The 19,874-nt window shown below is 38.6% G+C and overlaps 1 protein-coding gene across 9 annotated transcripts in view; it reads left to right on the top strand.

The window, feature by feature from the left end:
- The window catches only part of LMO7 (LIM domain 7), a 129,336-nt gene that overhangs the window by 33,559 nt on the left and 75,903 nt on the right, over positions 1-19,874 (top strand). For all 9 annotated transcript variants that reach the window (XM_080588907.1, XM_080588906.1, XM_080588904.1 and 6 more), the window contains exons 2-3: positions 1,034-1,104; positions 3,695-3,764. In XM_080588907.1, coding sequence (XP_080445033.1) covers positions 1,034-1,104; positions 3,695-3,764 — 141 coding nt within the window. The remainder of the gene's footprint in view (positions 1-1,033; positions 1,105-3,694; positions 3,765-19,874) is intronic.

Below are 19,874 nucleotides of genomic sequence, written 5' to 3'. Positions count from 1 at the left end.
ACCAGTAACTTTGGTCTGGATGCACACAGATGCCACAGCACTTTTAATTGTGTGCCTGAAGTCCTGCTCAGTGATGGAGATGGTCAGGATCCTCTAAAGAAGGCTTGTAATAAGCTTGTGACTGACCTGGAGACCTCTGAGCGAAGCAAAAATAAATGCCTTTCTTAGCATTTGATTCCTGTACTCAACTGAGATAAAATGCTTTTGGGCTGTTCTGGAAATTTTGTGTCCTTCCTGATTTGTGTGTGTTACTAATCTGAGTGTTGATAAGAAATCGGTTGCTTGTTCACTTCAACGGACTTGTGCAGAGGGGGAATCTAGTAAGAAGAATCTCAGTGAGTTCAGGCTTGAGAAGGGTACTGCGTTGATGGTCTCTTTTGAGATGGAGTGGGTTAATGCCAGAAGCAAATTTCTTTTGTGGAAAAGAGCTTTGCTGCAAACCTGTAGGCAATGCTTCTGGCATCAGGTATCTTAAGTCCTTTATAAGACATTGTTCTTGTTCACTGCTTTTCACCCCATATATATAAAGTAGCCCCACTAGTATAGTCTTACCACTTGCCAGCTAATGGAAATTGATGTGCATGTGGTAGCAAAGACATGCCAGAGTGGTTCCTTAGTCTCACTGCCTTAAGTGCAAGTGGCAGGGGAAAAAAAAAAAAACAACAAAACTTCATGCCGGATATCATGAGTGTACAAGCTGTAAAACGAAGTAGGAGATAAAAGACTCTTTCTTAGCACTTCTGTTTCAAATTTAATTTATGCTTTTCAGTATAGCTGGTACTGTTGTAGAATACAACAATAAGTATTCCCACGGAACTTAGCTGAAGATTGTGTTGCCCTAGTGGAAACTATTTGAAGATGTTGAATCTGACTTCTTTTGAGACACAAAGAACTGTTCTTAAAAAGACTTTTTAAAAGTTTAATATTTAAAAAAAAAAGAATAATATGAACTATGTGTTGAACTGTTCTCAGATGTTCTTGCTAGTCCTGATTTTGTATGCATGTGTCAAATTAACTCTTATTATTTTTATAGACAGTTACTGGGAAAAGCTTTGAAACCAAAGACTTTCGAGCAGCTCTAGAAAATGGAGTCCTGTTGTGCGAGTGAGTATTGACTTACCTATGCTAAAATGCTTCAGTTAGCTGGCCTCTTCCCTTCTTGGCATGTTGGAATTTTTTAAGTAACAAAAATATTGTGAAGTAAACATATAAAAATACATATTGTTTGAAAGCTGTTCTTCCTTCCCATGGCAAATATCTGCTTTCTAGATCTACGCATTCTATGTGTTGTCCAACACACTTCCTTGTGTCTTAGCTGGAACATTGTGCTAATCCTCTGGCTTGTTGATTAATTATTTTGGCTGTAATGCTTGCGGCATCACTGGACTTTCTCTAAAGCTTATGCATGGCTGTGATCAAGACACTCAGTTACTTGTCAGCCCGGTGGTGGTGGTTTCCCTGCTTCTACACAAGAAATTGTTGTAAACTCCATGTGCTAGCTGTTCTCTAAATCCTGAAAGAGAGTTATTCCTCACAGAGAACTTGACACCCACAGAACAGTTCTTTTAAAAAGTACTTAATTTCAGAAGTGGTTATGAAATTGTAAATTAAAAATAGCATGCAGGCCTCTGATTTCATGTGTCTATTACTTACCAGTATTACTCTTGAGCATAAAATATGAGAGGGTTTATTTTGCCATCTTATAATTATATCCAAGTACCTCAATACCATAAAATCTATTGGATGTTACTTGACATATTTTATAAGCTGTTGTTTTTGTTTGTTTGTTAATTTTTAAAAAAAGTACTTTAGGATGATAAAAGTAAATGGGTTGGATATTAGTGTCATGTACATACATATACATAAAAAAAATCAGAGTAGTTTGGGTTGGAAGGAACCTTTTAAAGACCATCTAGTTCCAACCCCCTGCCATGGGCATGGACACCTCCCATTAGACCAGGTAGAAATATGTTTTCTTGTATGTGCATGTGCAGCCCAGGTTTCGGTACCTTCTAGACTGAATTAGTTATTGCTTTTAACAACAAACAGTACTCTGACCTCAACTTTTTCTAGAGTGCTTTCTCAAAAAAAAAAAAAGCTGCTTTCTATTTATATGTGTTAGACTTAGCAGTAATGGAACTTGTCTGGTTTCGTTGGTAGACTGAGTCAGAGGTATAAAACATCCACTCATCAGGTCGCTTCAACATGTCTGTAACTTTCATCTGTACTTACTAGGATAGGTTTCCAGGACTGGAAGCAGTGCTAACTCCTTATGGTTTAAGGAAAAGAAGGTGTAAATGTAATTAGACTGTCAGTATAGAGAAATCCTATTAGAGGTCTGCATGTGATGCTTAAAAAATACTTTGAATCTCAGAGACACTCTTAGATCAGTTCAACCAAGCCAACTTCCAGAAAATATTTATAAAGTTACAGTTCTGAGTTATTATTTTTAGTGTATATCACAAATAACCAAAGTAAATGAAAAAAATGCAACATTTCTGCATCTTTCCTTCTGTTAATGTTATTGCATTTCCTGTTTGTTCTCTTATTTTCTCCTTTGGGCACATCACCTTTCAGACTATCTTGCTAGTTGCTTCTGCAATTAACTTTGTGATGTGAAGGAGACAATATATTTTTAAGATTAAATGATGTTTTAGGGATGGACACCGTATTTTTGTTCCTTGTGTAATCAAATGTGTAGTAGACTGAATCTGGTAACAGAATAGCTTATACTTTAAGTTATTTCTTTAGGTATGTACTTATTGGGGTGTGTGTATTGTATTCAGCTGTAACTTTTCAGTAGTGTCTTCAAGAATTGGTAATGAACTGATATATTCTAACTCTCATATCTTCATTGTTGACACATCTTTGGCAAAAGAATATAAGCTTCCATCTGCCAAATGTAAATCAGTTAAATTTATCTGTAATTAATAGTTACATGCAAGAAAAACATTCTGTAATCTCTTCAGATGAGCAACTTGCCTTAGGAGGCATGCAACATTTTTTTTAAAGGTAAAGACATCTAATTATGCTGCACTCAATCATATAGCTGTCCTCCCATATCATAATTTTTAAATTTGACATACTTGAAGTCAAGGGATAAATGATTTCCATAGAAATTCAGTGGAAATAGAGAACAGCAAAGTGTGAAACATTTTCCTATGTCCAGTTTTCAGTGAAGTAGACAGAACACCAGATTCTAAATAGTGGAGACAAATTAGATGCAGCATTGTTGTTGCCTTGGTTCCTGCATGCACTGACTAGTTTAATGTCCACATACACATTATTTCTGGAGATGGATATTTGACAAACTACAGCAGACCAGACCTATGCTTTCACCTTATACTCCAAGGGTAGCCCAGTTGGCTTGATTGACCCACTTGATGACCAAGTGTGTGTAATGTTAACTGACTGATCAGTAGCTGACTGATAAATCCTTTGATGCTATACTATATCTCTTTGCAAATATCTTTATAAATCTCTTTTACTAAATACATTAGAGGAAGAAAGACATGAAAGTTCTCCGTATTTCATGCTACTTTGTTTTTTTTATTTATTATAAATTTAAATTGTTATTGTCAAATTTATGTGGTTCACGTAATATAAGTGAGGAATATATGCGGAGTAGTTCTTAATAAGCAGTGATATTCATGCTTAGAGTTATGTAACAGAAAATCATATGATTTATTTTCAGTTTGATTAACAAGATCAAACCTGGCATTGTTAAGAAGATCAATCGTCTGTCAACTCCAATAGCTGGCTTGGTAAGTAATGACAGCAATTCTAGTATCTGTGGTATGATTACAAGTTCTGTTTCATTGTTTTTAATGTGTGCTCTTGCCTATTGGTCTTACATAGTCTCAAAAAAAACCTTCCAAGTGTGTAGAAGGTTAGCTCTATTTCCACTTTTAAGATTTTGCCATATATACTTTGATGTAGAATGCAAATATTACCTTTGCTGTGATATGGATCTGTATCCTTAATCAGCTTGTCACCACATGAAGCGGCATCATCCCCGTATCAGCACTGGTGCCTCCTGTGTGCAAATATATACAACTTTACCTTTCTTTTTTCAAAGGCCACCATCCTATATTCTATTCACAAACCACTTCAGAATTTCCTCTATTAGGGAATGGGCAGAAATGTTCTTTGTAATCTGAGTATTTTTAGAAGCTGCTTCTCCCCACCCAGAGTAAAGCCTATGTTGCATTAAAATAACTCTGATTCAGAAATCTCTCTTCATGCCTCAGCTGAGGGATTTGCTGATGTTTTGGCTGTAAATCACGTCATCTGAAGAAGGGGAAAAATAATGATGGAATCACTTACACGGGAAATCTTAGACTTCCCGTTTGCTATTTGGCAAACTTTCTGGTCAGAGACTGTAGGCTAATTTTTTTTAGCCCTTTGACAACAGAAAAGCTTTTGAGAAATAAACAAATTCAGAGTTTTCATCTTTTTTTTTTTCCTAAAGAAAGTAGCCTTGTTAGTTATTCCTGTTGCCAGAGTATCTATGCCTCTTAGGCAGTTCTGTGGCCAGAACTGTTTAAACTCTTTTAAAGACCCAAGGTGAACAGGGACAAGAAAGTAGATCCCACCTCATGGTAAACGTGCAATTTCAACATTAGAGAAAGTTATCTGAATTCTTAATAGAAGTAGAATACAATATTTCTCTATAACTTATTTTGTTTGCTCATCCCTTTAATACATCTGCTTTTGTTGGTCAGCTATGCAACTCTTTGGAGAAAGAGTTTTAAAGTGTATTTAACTTGGCTGGAAGTCATAAGATTGGGTTAACTTGCCATATATCATTGCGCAAGCTCAGAAAGTGTATTTCCACATCAAATGAATGTACAAAGCGTTAGCTGCCTTTGTCCCAGAAAAGCTCTGGGTATTAGGTTTGTGAATAATGAGTGCTGCACATTCTTCCCCTATGAGGCATCCAAAAAAAGAATTCAAATTAAACCAAAATCATTCTGGGGAAGACAGTGAGGTTATTCTATCAGTAGTTTGATTGCCTAAAGGGTCTCTAAAGTAGCCATTAATCCAAACCAGATAAACATAGGATAGATTTCATTTTTGTGGTGACTAAGTATTGTCTTGAATGATAAAATGCAATGTTTTCATTTTTACAAGTATTATTATTATTTTGTTTTCAGATACGAGAATTTGGAGTATTCATTAGGTGTGTAGTTTGTCTTAGTTGTGGTGCATTATTGTTCCGTCAAGTTGTTTCTAGTTCCTGCAAGTCTTCAAAAATAAAAGAAAGCAGAGGAAGGGTGAATGAATCTCATAAACCAGGACCATCCACTGGTGGTGGTGGTGTTAAAATACCGGTTAAAGATAGTCATTGAGACAGCTGATGTTTTATGTTAACCTCTGGAAAAGATTTTACAGAAATACTTCGATTTCAGAAGATTGTGATTATTGTGGCAATAATGGGAAGAAGGGGAGACTTATTTTTCGTTGAGGGGAGACTTGAGAGGAATGTGTTCAAGCTTTGGAGAGTCCCACTGTCATCACTGCATGTAAAACTCACTAAAAAAAATACAGTTTTCTGCACTTACAGAAACACAAGCATTGGTACCTGACAGGCTCAGGATACCATGGCTGATGAACCACAAGATTTAGTTGACAGGGATCCTTTCCATCTATACTTCTATACTTGAAATAAAAGCAGACAATTTGTCAGTAGAAAAAGAAAGTTTACAGTGCTTGCTAGGAATTAGCTGGTAGGCTTGCTTGCCATGCTCTAGAAATACTTTAATTGTTGTTACTTGCTCCTCCCACAAATCTGCTTCTAGGCTGTGTTTTTCATGGCTTCATATCCACTTCTACAGTTCTCACTTCTGCTGCATTCAGTGTCTTTTGGTCTTACGTTAATTGCTCCCCACCAAGCCTTTGAGATTTACTAATACTGTTGGTAGGGGGACTTTTTTTCTTTTTGTTAAGCAGGTGTAAACTTTAACTTCAAGAGAGAGGATTTATTTCTAACAGATAAACAGATCCCCCAACTTGAATTTGAGTCTCTTGATCTTTTGATCCTGTTCTTTCTACACCTTCATGGTCCTCTGGACTCACCGTGATTAAGGACTCAAGTTCATTTCCTAAACATTTATTAATCTTTGGGCATCTAGCATCCATTTCTGTCCTTTTTTTTAGTTAAAAGGGAGAAAAATACCATTTATTTATTTTTTGACAGAATGGCAGTCTACAGAAAACAAAAGCTTTAAAAGATGTATATATATTTTCAAGTTAATGTATTTGACTGCCATATTAGTGTGGTATTTTTCCTCCTCTTCCCTCTGAAAAGTTATGTTCACTTCAAATACTTGGCAGTGTTCTCAGCAGTGCTGAAATTCAATGTTCAACAGGCGTCTTTGGTTGAATCTCCAGAAGGATTTCATTATATTGTTTCTTTGACTTCATGGTTATTTTGAAGACAAACTTATTGAGTAAAATAGGAAGTGAAAGCCTATATGAATAATAAGTCTGGTTTCTATGGAATATTGTGCACTATGCTTTTTGTATTGAGGTGGAAGACTGAACTGTTTTTTGGTGGTGTTTTTGTTTTTAATGAAGTGAATGTGTTATTGTCACTTGCTTTTGTGATACATTAATATTTAAAAAATACAATAGCAGCTTTATATTAGCAGAATCACCTAAATTTCAAGTTCATTTTAGACAACTGAAAATGGGCTTCAACTTTCATCTCTAATTTGAGTACACTGCTGCCTAGCAATTTTGGGTTTGGATCTCAGTGGTTTGGGTATAATCATGATGGAATGGATAAATATGTGTCTTGATTAAATGCTGAAATTAAACTTAGCATTCAGTTGTCAAAAATACTGAATTGGTACTGGGCAAACTTAAAAATTCATTAAGCTATTACTGAAGTGCTGCTGCTCCATTTCAGAGGCATGTGTCTCCTGCTGCTTGGGTGAGATCTATCAGTCATCTTAGCTGTCTTTTTTTAATTTTTGTTTGGAAAACTGAACTGATACACTAAGGGAAGAGACCAAGACTAAACAAGTTGCAGGCAAGTGGTGGGAATAGGAGATAGAGGGCAGAATGGAACCATCTTTTGGTGGTGACGAGAGGTGCTCACACTACCCCAGCCCTGAAGTGAAACTCTTATTCCAATGGCAATTAGCAGGTCGTGACTGCTGGGAACACCTGCTCCTGCAGCAGCACATCCTAGATCCTTGTGGGTCCCTTCCAACTCAGGATAGTCTATGACTCACAGAGCAGCGTACACGTTTGATTAGTCCTAGATCAATGTCAGCTTGCCCAGCTGAGTTGACGTGCAACCTTATTGCTGCTGCAGAGCTGCAGTGGCAGGAACAGATGCTGCTGCAGCCATCCTGGGCTCTCTTGTCATTGCTGGTCAACAATGAGTGACCAACAAAAATCAACCATGAGTGACCAACATAATGTCAGCATAGCTCTCGAGGAGGTTCCTGAGCAATGACACGTGCAGCCTTCAGGGTACAAAGGACTAATTCCAGCGGTACCTGCAGGAGGTTGTGACTTGCTGCAGGTTGATTTTTAACAGCACACAGAGGGTGATGTGCTTGCAGGATTCCTGAAGGGAGTTTGCTTGGACATGGCTGTTTGCTTGCTTTAATTACCTTTCAAGAGACTGTGAAGGGCAGTTAACACCACTAAATGTATGCTGAGAGAATGTTATTTGTTGAAAACTTTGCACTTGAAATATCTTCTGGAGAATGAAGAACTAGTTTCTGCTTATCTTTCCAATTGTATAAAACACACAGTACAAAGAGCAATCCATATTTTTTCCCTAGTACAGCAGCAAACCAGTACAGAGTAGCAGTTCATGAAGCTCTTAAGCTCTTTGGTGTTTCTAGGGGACAGGGAAAGGGTAAGGAAAAGGTCAGAGAATTGTGGAAGACAGAGTTTCATTTTTCAAGGCAATGAATGTGCAGTCTGCCTTTAAAAAAACAAAAACAAAAACAAAAACACGACGCTCTTTGTGGTCCACACTTGTATCAAATAGGCTTACATCAGGGAAATGTGATTTAAAGAAAATTCTCACATTGAAAGATCTTGCTGGGTTGATCCTATTCCCCCTGCTTGGCTCCTGTTATGGAGAAAACACTGCTTATATTGATTTTAGAACAGCACAACTTATATCTAGACAAAGAACTATAAATTTTATGCCTTGTTCCATCTATCGACATGATGCAACTGCACTTGAAATGTGGATAGCAGACAATTCACCTCACGTTCTGAAAAGCTGCCTTGCACTAAAGAGCAATCCCGGCTTCTCTGTTCCCTCCTTTCTTTCAAACGTTGTGCATTAAATGACCATTTCAACATGGTTTGTTGATGCTTCATTCCTTTTGCTGTTTCCTAGCCTAGTGTTACTCCAAAGTTTCTGATGAAGGTGAAAAAGTAATCCCCAAAGACCTTTCCACTTTCCTTTTATCCAAGGTGAAGTTTTTTCTTAAAACAAACCCCACAACTTTTTACTCCTAACAACAAGAACATTGTTTTTCTTGATGTATGGTATTTCTTTCTTTCTTTTTTTTAATGATTCTCTCCCTTTAGTATTGAAATAGACAGGAGGAAAAAGAAAGGGAAATCTTGAATCTTGCAGCTTCAGGATGTTACTAAATAAAAAGTTGCAAGCTGATTTTGTTTGGAGTTCTCAGGGAAAAATATAATGAATGCTTTGTGGACCCCCCCCCCCCCCCCCCCCCCAAAAAAAAAGCTTCTCAATAAGTATGTGTTTCCTACTTTTCAGCTTGAATCCCAACATGTGAGATGGTTTGCATATAATTACACCAGGGAGAGGACTTTGGCCTGACAACACGTTTTCCAACAGGGTTCTGTTGAGTGTTTTGGGATGCATCTCTCGTTGTAGTGCCTTTGTTCCCCAGAAACCTCAAATTTCCAACTTAGCTGGCTGAACACAAAGAGACTGAACTGGGGTGGAAGTCAGAAATCACGAGACAGTGGGAAGATGAATGAGTTCTGTGTAGCATAAGGCAACCTCGACGTATCTGTCAGAATAATTTGTTTTTCTCATTGCTCAGGAGAAACAGCTGTATGGTCTGTAGCAATGCAAAGTTTTTAATAAATGTAAGCTTCCATCTGAGACCTGGTAGTGAAGAAAAAGTCAGTACCTCCTTTGGAAAAAAAGGTAGCTAATGGGAATCCTGCCTTGCAGTGTCCTGACCTGGGCACTTAAGACCATCTGTCTTTCCTCGCAACTAGCATTAATAAGGTGGAAGGGCAATGCTTTGCTCTGCCCTGTGGTCAGGAAGAGTAATCATCACATCAGAGGCATGAAGGCTGTGGTCAAACCATAGGGCAGAGTAGAGAGCTACTGTTTTTTTCAGAATTGTAGATGAAATGCCATCAGCACTTTTTTTTAAAGCTCATTCCTCATTTCAAATGAGCAGAGATGTTGCTCACTAACTCTCTGGGTGAGAGCTGGATGAACATGAGCACTGAACATCATCTTCATGAATTTTGTTTCCCTTTTATATAAGAAAACTGCTCATCAGTAGGCAGGTTTGAACCAGGTAGTCCCAGGTTTAAACATGTGCATCTGAAAAACTGTAGAGTGGGATTTTGTTGTTGTTCTACTGTGCAACTGGGGTTGCTTTAGGGTGAAGAGTGTCTTGCTAGTTTTCCAAGTAGTATTTTTCAAACACTTAAATTCCTAGTTCACCCAGGCCCAACATGCCCTTCTGACAAGTGCTACTCAAACATCATTCCATCTCTCCTTTAATACAATCTAATATAACAGCACTATATAACTTAGTGTATTTACTTTATGTATCAGAAGGAATTAATTCCACTTGCACCAAAACAGCCACCTGAAAAAGAGAGGGAGAGCCACTTTGTTATGGAGATCATCAACATATAACTCCTAAACCAGTAAAGTAGGGAGTAATAAAGGGAAGAAGGGAGAAATATGGAAGAAAATTAAATTATACCAAAATAAAAGGGAGATAAAGACAAGGGTGGAGAAGATAAAAAATGCTGCCACTAAAAAATATTTTTCTGAGCCTTTGTGTCTAATGCTTTGCAAACCTTGGAGACGCCCTGGTACTTCCTTATCAGTTGTCATCAGGTATAGCTGGCCAAAATTTTCTGTGGGAATGTTTTCTTGACACAGTTTGTTTTTTCCTTGTTGGAGGAGAACGGGAATGTCAAGCAGAAGAGATTTTTCACTCTGCTGTAGGACATCTTAAAACAAATTTTTTGAGATAAAATCCACACAACACTGAAACAATCTTCATTTTCATTGTGTGTGTTTTTTTTTCTGGGGATTTGGCTGTGAAGTTCCCTCTCTAGATTATATAAACTCAAATTAGTTATGTTTTCCACTTAGAAAATTTTAAAAAATGATGGCAATATTAGTATGTTCTTACAGAGAATTTTAAAAACAACTCTACTTTTCAAATATTTTGGAGTCATTCCTTCATGCTGAAAATCTTGACTGTATTCATTTTTTCCTACTTCTCAATTCCTTGTTTTTTAGTATAGCCTTTACACAGGTCTGTGGTTTCGGTCTCCTTGCATTTTGCTTTTTCTTAAAAAAAAAAAAAAGTTATTTTAGCTTTTTTTAGTATCTTAGTCAATTTGCAAATCAGAAGTTTAATAGTATGGACTACATTAGTAATATTAATACTAGCTTGTGTGGTATGAGAGAATAAATGTATGGGAACCTCTTCTTCATTCTATTCCTTATGGAAAATGTGGAGAGGCAAATGCACAAATATATGGAATAAGTTGCATAACAGCTACTGTTGTTTATTTGGCCTTGTTACCAAAAAAAAAAAAAGGCTCAAACCTGGATAGAATTGCTGGTAGTGCAGCAGCTAACAGTATCCCAAATCTCTTATAAGAAATAGTTAGCCTCGTAAATTTTGGTTGGGAGCTGACTAATGAGTTAATAAGCATTTGACTTGCTCTGCTTGCTCATCTGTTTCTTTTTGCAGTGACAAGAGGGCTGGACGTGCTGAGGGAACATTATACTGAGTGATGCGGAACGTTGCTTTTTCTCCTGAAGGTTTAAGAAACCTTTCTGACAAGTACCAGGGTGTGTCGTAGCTAATGTGGCCACAAGCTCTGCCTCGAGTCCTGCCTCCATTGCACTGCCTCTCCCTCATGGCTGATCTGTCTTGTGTGTTCGATTCCTCTTTGGGCTGTAAATTCGGAGGTAGAGGTTGTGTGTGTACGCAGCACTTTTTCAAAGAATGAAGTTGCACAAGTACTATGTGATGTGCTTCACCTGCAAGCTGATTAGTCCGATGTTGCCTTTTTGTAAGGCAAGGCACAAGATGATACAAACCTTTTTCAGAAAAAAAAATAATTTTAATGTGAAAACAAAAGGCAGAAGGCTTAACCACCTACTTTTCAGATGAATATGCACAGCAAGTTGTTGGAGAATTCAAAAGATGAGTGTTTAAGAGACTTCTGTTTACCTGGTGCAATCTTTGCTTACATGAATGGAGTTTTACAGTAACAATTTCTTGTTTCTTGTGACTTCTGTCCATACTTCAATGTGTCTGAAAGTTGAGAGGAATGGGGAGAAAGTGAATTTGGTTTGATGGAACTTGTGCTGTTCATCCACCTCCCATCACATCTGCTTTCCTTCATAAGGCACCCTGCAAATTTTTAGGCACGCTTAGTAACATTTCAGATGACAGAAATTATCAGTTTCTCCTTTATAGTAGTAATCTATCTCTCAACATCCCTTTTACGCTGCAGGTAACAAAATACTTCTCAAAACTGTTATTTTCCTTTTTCCTGTGGGAGGCAAGATATTTTAAATAAAGAAATGTTAATTGCAAGGAAGGACAGTGTAATTCTAAGCAATCATATTTTACTATGCCTTAAAAAATTTGAGGCAAAGTTCTCAATGCCTTTTTTTTCCCCTTCTCTCCTTCGTATATTTCAGCTTTATGCCTAGCTTGAAACCTGTCTGCTCTGGCAAATTACCCAGTTTTATCGAATATTGAAGAGCGTTTTAATGTGGTATGCTTATGGCATTGTTTCCAGTAATTGCAATAACATCTCCAGACTTTTAAAAAGCTTGAACTAGGTGAGGGCTTCTACATGACTGTTACCAGATAGGTGACTGGGATACACCTTAAGTATCTAGTTTTGTTCTGACAAGTACAATTACATGGGAGGGGAGACTTTTTTCTTTGATAAGTGGTCCAGCTGAAGTGCTCAAACAAGTTTCCTGGACGTAAAAGAATTTATATTAGTCTACGAAAATATCTTTTCCGCTGTGAAGTGACAGAGGGATGGTATTTCAAATATAACTATCAAACAGTGTGTTGCATTTTTTTACCTAAGGAATTTTAGTGAAATTTTTTCAGCACTATGATAAAATGCAATTGGAAATTAGCATGTGTATTTCCAATGTAAAAATCAGACACTTTAGTTACTTTTACTTCAAATTCATAAACAGATTACCTCAAATTTGGAGAATAATGGAAAACACACACGAATGAAAATGCTGACAATTTATAAACTGACTGATTTTTTTTTAAAACCTGATCACTATTGCTTAAGTATTTAAGGAAATTTTTACCTTTGTATTTAAAAAGCTTTTGAAATGTTACGTCTCAAAATGCTTCATGAGAGGGTACTTACCATTGTTTCAATTCTACACCTCAAGCATGCGGAGCATGGGCAGAGGAGTTTCAATGGCCTTCCTGAAATCAACCAGGAAGGTCAGGACAGGGATGAAATTTTTGATTTTTCAATTCTCTCAAACTATACAACAAAACAAAACGTTTGCGGTGAGTATAGAGAACTTAAAACTATAAATTAAATGTTAGGAACGATGTGGGAATGTACATAGAACTATAAATCATTTCTTGTATTCTTTCTGCTGTCTTATGGGAAGGAGAAATATGGTTTGTATGAAAATACCCTTGTTAGACAATTAAGAAAAGAGGACTGTATACTAGAAAGGAAGTATGGTTATTAATAGTTGGGGATGATATTGTTCTATAGTTTTTCAATGGCTGATAGTGGGAGTACGTAATCACTGCAGTGGTTTACTGATGTTTTGTGCCCTTCTGCTTGAAAACATATGGCATGTTTCAGCCTTAGCTATGAATTTCCTTTAATTGTTTTCTGTTGCTGCCTAAACACTTTGAAATGTAGGGTGTGGAGAAAGGGGAGGTTGATGCAAACTCTTTGTGACATTTTTAGTAGCTGCTCAAGACTTCTATCAGGCAGAACGAAACCCAGCTGCTGTAATAAACCGGCAGAGTTTTGGGAGGTGAAGATGAAGTGAAATGTATCCAGAAAGATGTAAATGGTGAGAAATTATTTAGTTGAAGACCCCAAAGCACACACCCCAAGAAATGGTAATTCAACTGCTAGCCCTGAAATCTTATCAAGGGGTGGTAGGGGCTGTGCATATTGGCTCATCTCTGTGAATTCGAGATTGTATTTTGGGAGGTTTTAAATGAGACTGTATGTTCCAAACTGATGTGTCCATTGAGTTACTAGGAGGAGATGTCAAAATGCTAATTAGTTAGTTAACAATTTTAAAACAGTAAAATAATATTACTGGCTTCAAGAATTTTCTAATGGGGAAAATTTTCGTCCCTCCTTCAGCTCTAAACTAAAGCTCCAAACAAGTATGACCATTTTTCCTTCAACTTGCCATCACCTAACAAAATACATAAATATGGTTGTCAATCTGCAAAAAATTTCCATTTCTCAACTCAATCAGCTGTAGTCTGTGGTATGCTCTCTGTATACTCTGTCACTTACATGCTATTTTTATTTTCTCAAATATCTGATGACTGTTTCTGTGCTTGTAGAGAAACATTCTTTCCAGTTCGGAAGGAAATGTTAACCATGTAGAAAAGGTACACACCTTAAGTTAAACTGTTGACATTTATAATCTGATTTATTCTACGTTTGCCAAAGAAATGCAGGTTTGAGACTTCTTGCGGTAGACAGTGTCTTTGTGTTGAATCTTCATAGGGCAAACGCTACAGTGCTTTTCTCTCTGTCTTGTCAGATATTTATTGCTCTGAATTCTAAACACCACACATCAATTTCCAAAGAAACTAGATGTTAATTGCAGCAGTGATAGCTTCTTTTTTTTTCCTGTGGTATCAGTGCTGGAGCTGTATATCTGTGTTACTCACTGTTCTGTTTGGTACACATTCTTCATACCACATCTCTCAACGCCTGTCTGAACACCTCTGCACCCATGTGCCTGTGCTGAATCACCCTCTGGTAATGTGCGTAAAAGCTAGTAAACACTGTGCCAACACCTAACACGCAGGTTTCATAAACAAAACAAACAAAAAAGGTGGTAGGATGCTGCTCCTCTTGGGAAACAAAAGATGTCTGTCTGCGGCTGCTGAAGAAGGAAAAGTTAAAGGGAACTTCCAAATTCTTTTAAGACCGAGTACTAAATCACAGTTGAAAATCAGGAACCATGTGAACTGAGGATCTGAGGAATTTGCTCTATTTCAAGTCCTCTGGACAACCAGTGGGGCTGAATTTCATCTATATCAAATGGTTAACCTGTATGAACGAAAACAGAAAAACGTGTATTAAAAAAAAAACAAACGTGGGGGAGGGGCAAAAAGGAAAAGCAAGCTCTGCCAAAACTTTCAATGTTTCGAGAACAAGAATTCTTATTTTATTAGTCATTAGGCTTCAGGGGAGTTTCACCTTTAAGAGGATTACTGTCATCGCAACTCTGTATAGTGGGATAAATTGGCATTAGAGTGTTTCTACACACTTTGCTTGTAAAGTCTGTTGCTTTTTATAAGTTGTTCAGAGTGAAAAGTACATCGCTTATTTATTTATTTATTTGACTTTGATTGGAATGTGTGTAAGTGGTGGGAAAGTTAAGGCTTGTCTAAACAAGGAAATAGCCTGGGATGCTATTCCATACCAACTTTTCGAGCCTATATTTGCTTTACAGTCAACGTTGCCTGTTAACTGAGTGAGTTAAATTCCCTTTGTATTGCCCAAAATGGGATTAAGCCGAGAACTGCACGGAGCTCTCCTGACTGGAAATGTCTGTCTGCCCAGGGTGTCCAAGTGCTGTACTTTTGCCCTTCGCCTCTCTAGTTTACCTTATTTGGTAACAGTGACATCCCTGAAACACACCTGCCCTTTATGGCTTGTCAATTTCTCTTATCACTGAAGTATTCATTTGGAGTATATACTGTTGCTATATTGCCTTAGTGAAGTTTACACTGCAACATGATAGAGATGGGGTAGGCCTGGAAGGGACTTCAAGTCCTTGAAGCCAGTTGGTCCCTTCCTGTGTCAAGCATGTAGAACACTATGAACGTAGAAGTCCTACCTCTAAAAAGAAAATGAGTGGGGTTTTTTTGTTGTTGAGATTGAGGTTAAACAACATGAATTGCTACTGTTGGAAATAACTCGTGGAGCTCAGTGCTGCAAGAGGTTGCAGACATTGAGGTGAACTGGGTAGAGTAGGTCTTCTGCTGGCTGTTACCCACAGTGATGGGGAGTGCTGGGGCTGAGAAATGAAGCTGGGGGAAGGTCTTTCATTGCACACCTCATATTTATGTGTGTCCATAACCAGCTGCTATCATCACATTTACAGTTGAAGACTTTGGGATGGATGGGCCTTTTTGTCTGAAACCTAAGTGTTTATTTTCTAAGGCTGTTTCAGAAGGTGGTTTCCATAAAAGTTAAACTCTAAGACCTACTGCAACAGCTGTAGGTGAGTGAACTGCAACAGCAAAGAGGAATTTTATACTCCTTGATTACGATTTGAAATTATTGATGCTTGGAACAGACAGTTCATGCCAGCGTTCTGGCAGCATGAGCACAAGGGTTTTGAGGGAAAAACTGGAAACGAGTCTTTGAATCTTTGGAGAGTTTGTTCCTTGTATCTCTCTAATCATGCACAGAGCTAAGCAGTAGGGAAGACTTTGTCTGTCAAGGATCACAATAGTATTGACAATTTTATTATTCTACATTATATGGAAAAACAGCAGAGGGCACACAGAGGGGAGTGGCAAAGCAATTAGCACTGTTTCAGATCTTTGGCCAATGTAGTGCTCCATGCATTCTGCTATAGGTGGGATAATTTACAGAACAGAAGCCCTGAGGTCATTTTAAGTTTAATTACGCTTGCAGGATTTTTTTTAATTTTGGGACCAAAAAGGGAAAAAGAAATAGTTTAGTTATTCCACCCACTCCTCCTACTTCCAGTTCAAGACTGAACCCATTATGAGCCTTCTGCAGAAATAGCAAGAGCTGTAAGAGCTCGGGCCATTGCATTTTGTAGATGGGACGAACATGTGGCAGGCACTCGGCAGTCTGCTGTGCAAGGCCAAGGTGGTAATTGCAGTTCCTTGCTCCCAGGCCTGTGGTCAGACCACAAGGTTCAACCCCATTCTCTGCTTTCCCCCCTCACCCCTGTTACCACCCCCCACACCCACAACAAGTGCTAATAATCGAAACATAGCTCCGAGGAAGAGCAGGTCACCTAACTCGTTGAACGAGATCCTTTTGCAGGTTTCTTCCTTTACCCCACCTCTGAACATAAACAACATGTAGCTGTGTTGTGATGCTGTTGCAAAACACAGCTCTAAATTCTTTATTGTACTGATTTGAGCCAGCTTTAGTGGCTAGCGTGATGCTGTATATATGAAAATTGTTTGATACCTTCAAAACAAACCAAAACCCACCCTCTTTTTGTCATAGAAAAATTCCCTTTCTTGAGGGAATGCAGATGTCAAGAAGGTTTTCTCATGAAGGAGAGGTAGCATAAGGTTTCAAGATTACTCCAAATGTTTCCATAAACATAATACTAAGAAACATATCTGCTAAACATGGGCAATTCAGATGATTCTTCAGAAGTTGTTAGCCATAAAAATATCTCTCTCTCCTCCTAAAATGTCAAAAGTCTTGTTGCTAGGCTCTGTAGGTACTGGGTGGTGTTTTTTTCTTTTCTTTTTTTGTCTTTCTCCTATTTGGGAACCTGGAAATTGAAAACAACTTCTGGCACCAAATCACAGTCTGGATGATGCTGTAACATTTCAGTGCAAATCTGTTCCATGGTACTGAGAGCATGGGGTGCTGGTATGAAATTCTGTTCCCTTCCTTCCTCATCACCCTCTGCAAAGAAAAAATTACAAAACAAAAACCTAAAAATCTAACCCCAACAACAATAAAAACTTGAATGGCAAAAGAAGTAAGAGCTATAAGTGAAGTGGTAGGTATTTTGCGCAAGAGTAGGAGACAACATGGAGGACTGCTTTTGTTTATTGGCCTATCCAGCCTGGAAAAAACAGAAAAACACCATGTTAATTAAAGTGTTTTTCTCCCAGGTGCCAACTCAATCAAAAGATGTGCCATAACTTGTATGCATGTAAGATCTCCCTGTGTTTTAGTGTATGTGTAGAGCTTCAGAGAAACAGTTAACTAAGGAGATGACAGGCTTACCACACAACATGACTGCACTCTAAAGAAAGCAAATGTATTTACACGCTTCTTTAAATTAATATTCCTGCCTCACCCAGATAATCATGATAATGAGGGATTTATTTTTTAATTAAATTGCAACTCATATATGCAAGCTGAATTTAGTGTGATCTTGCATTGCATGTATAGCCAAAATAAGATGGTTTCCAATCCTTATATGGAGACCTCTCCTCATTCCCTTTCACTTTGTTCTTGCATTGTTACATGATAGATTTTTTTTATTTTTTTAATATTTTACCAACTATGCCTCCCTTCTCTGTTTTTTCTACTTAAGGCCACTTCTTCCTTGATCCTCTTTCAGTTTTACTTTTCTTTATCTTCAATTCCCTGTTGCTCATGCTATTTTTTCCATGTAAACCTTTTTTTTTTCTTTAAAGATCTTGAGGAGCCTGTATACTTCCCCACTACCACCAGTGCTGTATGCCTGTCTTCATAGTGCTGCATCATCTTTATCTCAAACTCTTACCATGTTGATGTCTGGAGCTGACCACAGGTGCAAACACAGCACCACTGTCATTTGTGATCCCCATTTTAGATTTAATATTATTTTTAAAGGAATTTGTCCACGCTTTCATGTTTTCTTACATAGTGACTGGTTCTTTGCATTCTGGAGGGTAGAGATGGGAATGAGCAGCCCAGCCTTGCCTTTCCAACCCTATTCATCTGATGGAGCTAGAGGGCTCTGGCACAGCCCATCTGCCCTTTGCTGGGAGAAGAAGCAGGGCTGAGGCCCAGCAAGAAACAGCAGGGAAGTAGCACTGTGGGAAAGCTCCAGCTCTTTCCTCTCCTGTCAGTGAGTGTGCAGGAGCAAGGAAGGCAGCCCTGCTCTGCTACGATATCAGAGGGAGGGCATGGACCACAGTCTCACCAGCATTTTATCTATGTGAAAGCGAGGCATGGCGAAGACAAAGGCTGTTCATTATACTGGCATGCCATCTTCTCTTGTTTTCAATGTTGGTTAGAGGGGAATACCTTGGCAACAGGCGGAGGGCAGGTTCTATGTTTTGTGATTCCCCGTGGGGACCAGAGAGGCAGGTGCATGCCTGAAAGCGTGTGGTATCGTTTGTCATTCCTCCGAACTGCAGGGTTTAAATGCCAGCTTGTGGATGACCTGCTTCCCACTGCAGGCTGGGTCTCTCTCGTGTTACAAGTTTGCAGAGGTTTTGGGTGCGGTTTACTTTGAAGTTTGTGGCAAAAATGAAATGCTAAACGGTAATAGCTATACCTAGTCAGCGTTCTGTGGTGTGCTTTTAATGTAAGTCTTTACTGCTTGTGGGAAACTGAAGTTGTGCTTGGAGCATCTGAAATGCTTTACTGTTTCCTCATGTACATAGATAGTCTAGGGAAAAAACACACAACCTGTCCTCCCAATCTCCTTCTGACCTCCCCACCCCCTCCCACTGAAACACGTAGAAAAAGTAATAACATACCCAAAATGAATTGCACTTGAATTTTGTGGTTAACACTTCAGGCTTTATTTCTGTTATGATTTAAGAAGTGTAATCGTGTGATGCTAATTCCAACTTTAGATGCTCATGGATATGCATTGATAAAGCTCTATACTGAAAGCATCTAGTTGATTTTTGTCTCCTTCCCTCCCATTAGTTCAGAACATTCTTGTTTTAATGGTCAGAAACTTTTTTTTCCCTCTCCCTGAATGTATTTGGTCTTTTGGTCTGTCTGTGTATCCCTGTGACACAATGCTTTGGGACTGGTCAGCTCTTGTCTTCCCTTCGCTGTTACTCCCCTTGTGCGTGTAGGTAGCAACAGTATTGTTTATCATGCTTCATAGACCCAGGGACCTACAGGCCAGTCAATCTCACTTCTGTGCCTGGAGAGACCATGGAGCAAATTCCCCTGGAAAATTATGCAAAAAGCTATGCAAAGGCACATGGAAGCACATGGAATGTAAGGGGGCGATTGGTTATAGCCAACACGGCTTCACTAAGGGTAGATCATGTCTGACAGATCTGGTGGCCTTCTACTATGGGGTTACAGCATTGGTGGATAGGGAAGGAGCAACTGATGTCATCTACTTGGACTTGCACAAGCAGGAGTTGGACTTGATGATCCTAGTAGATCCCTTCCAACTCAGGATATTCTATGATTTGATGCTATCCTTAGCATAGACCTTATAGTGGCCTTCCAATACATAAAGGGGGCCTACAGGAAAGCTGGGGAGGGTCTCTTTGTCAGGGCATGTAGTGTTAGGGCAAGGAGGGATGGCTATAAACTAAAAGAGGGTAGATCTAGATTTGGCATTAGGAAGAAATTCTTGACTCAGAGGGTGGTGATGCACTGGGATAGGCTGTCCAGAGAAGCTGTGGATGCCCCATCCCTGGAAGAATTTGGATGGGGCTTTGGGCAAGCTGATCTAGACA

The sequence above is a fragment of the Anser brachyrhynchus genome (genome assembly GCF_964034855.1).
Source record: "Anser brachyrhynchus genome assembly, chromosome: 1".
Taxonomy (NCBI): Eukaryota; Metazoa; Chordata; class Aves; order Anseriformes; family Anatidae; genus Anser; species Anser brachyrhynchus.
This window is presented reverse-complemented; position numbering and strand designations above follow the sequence as displayed.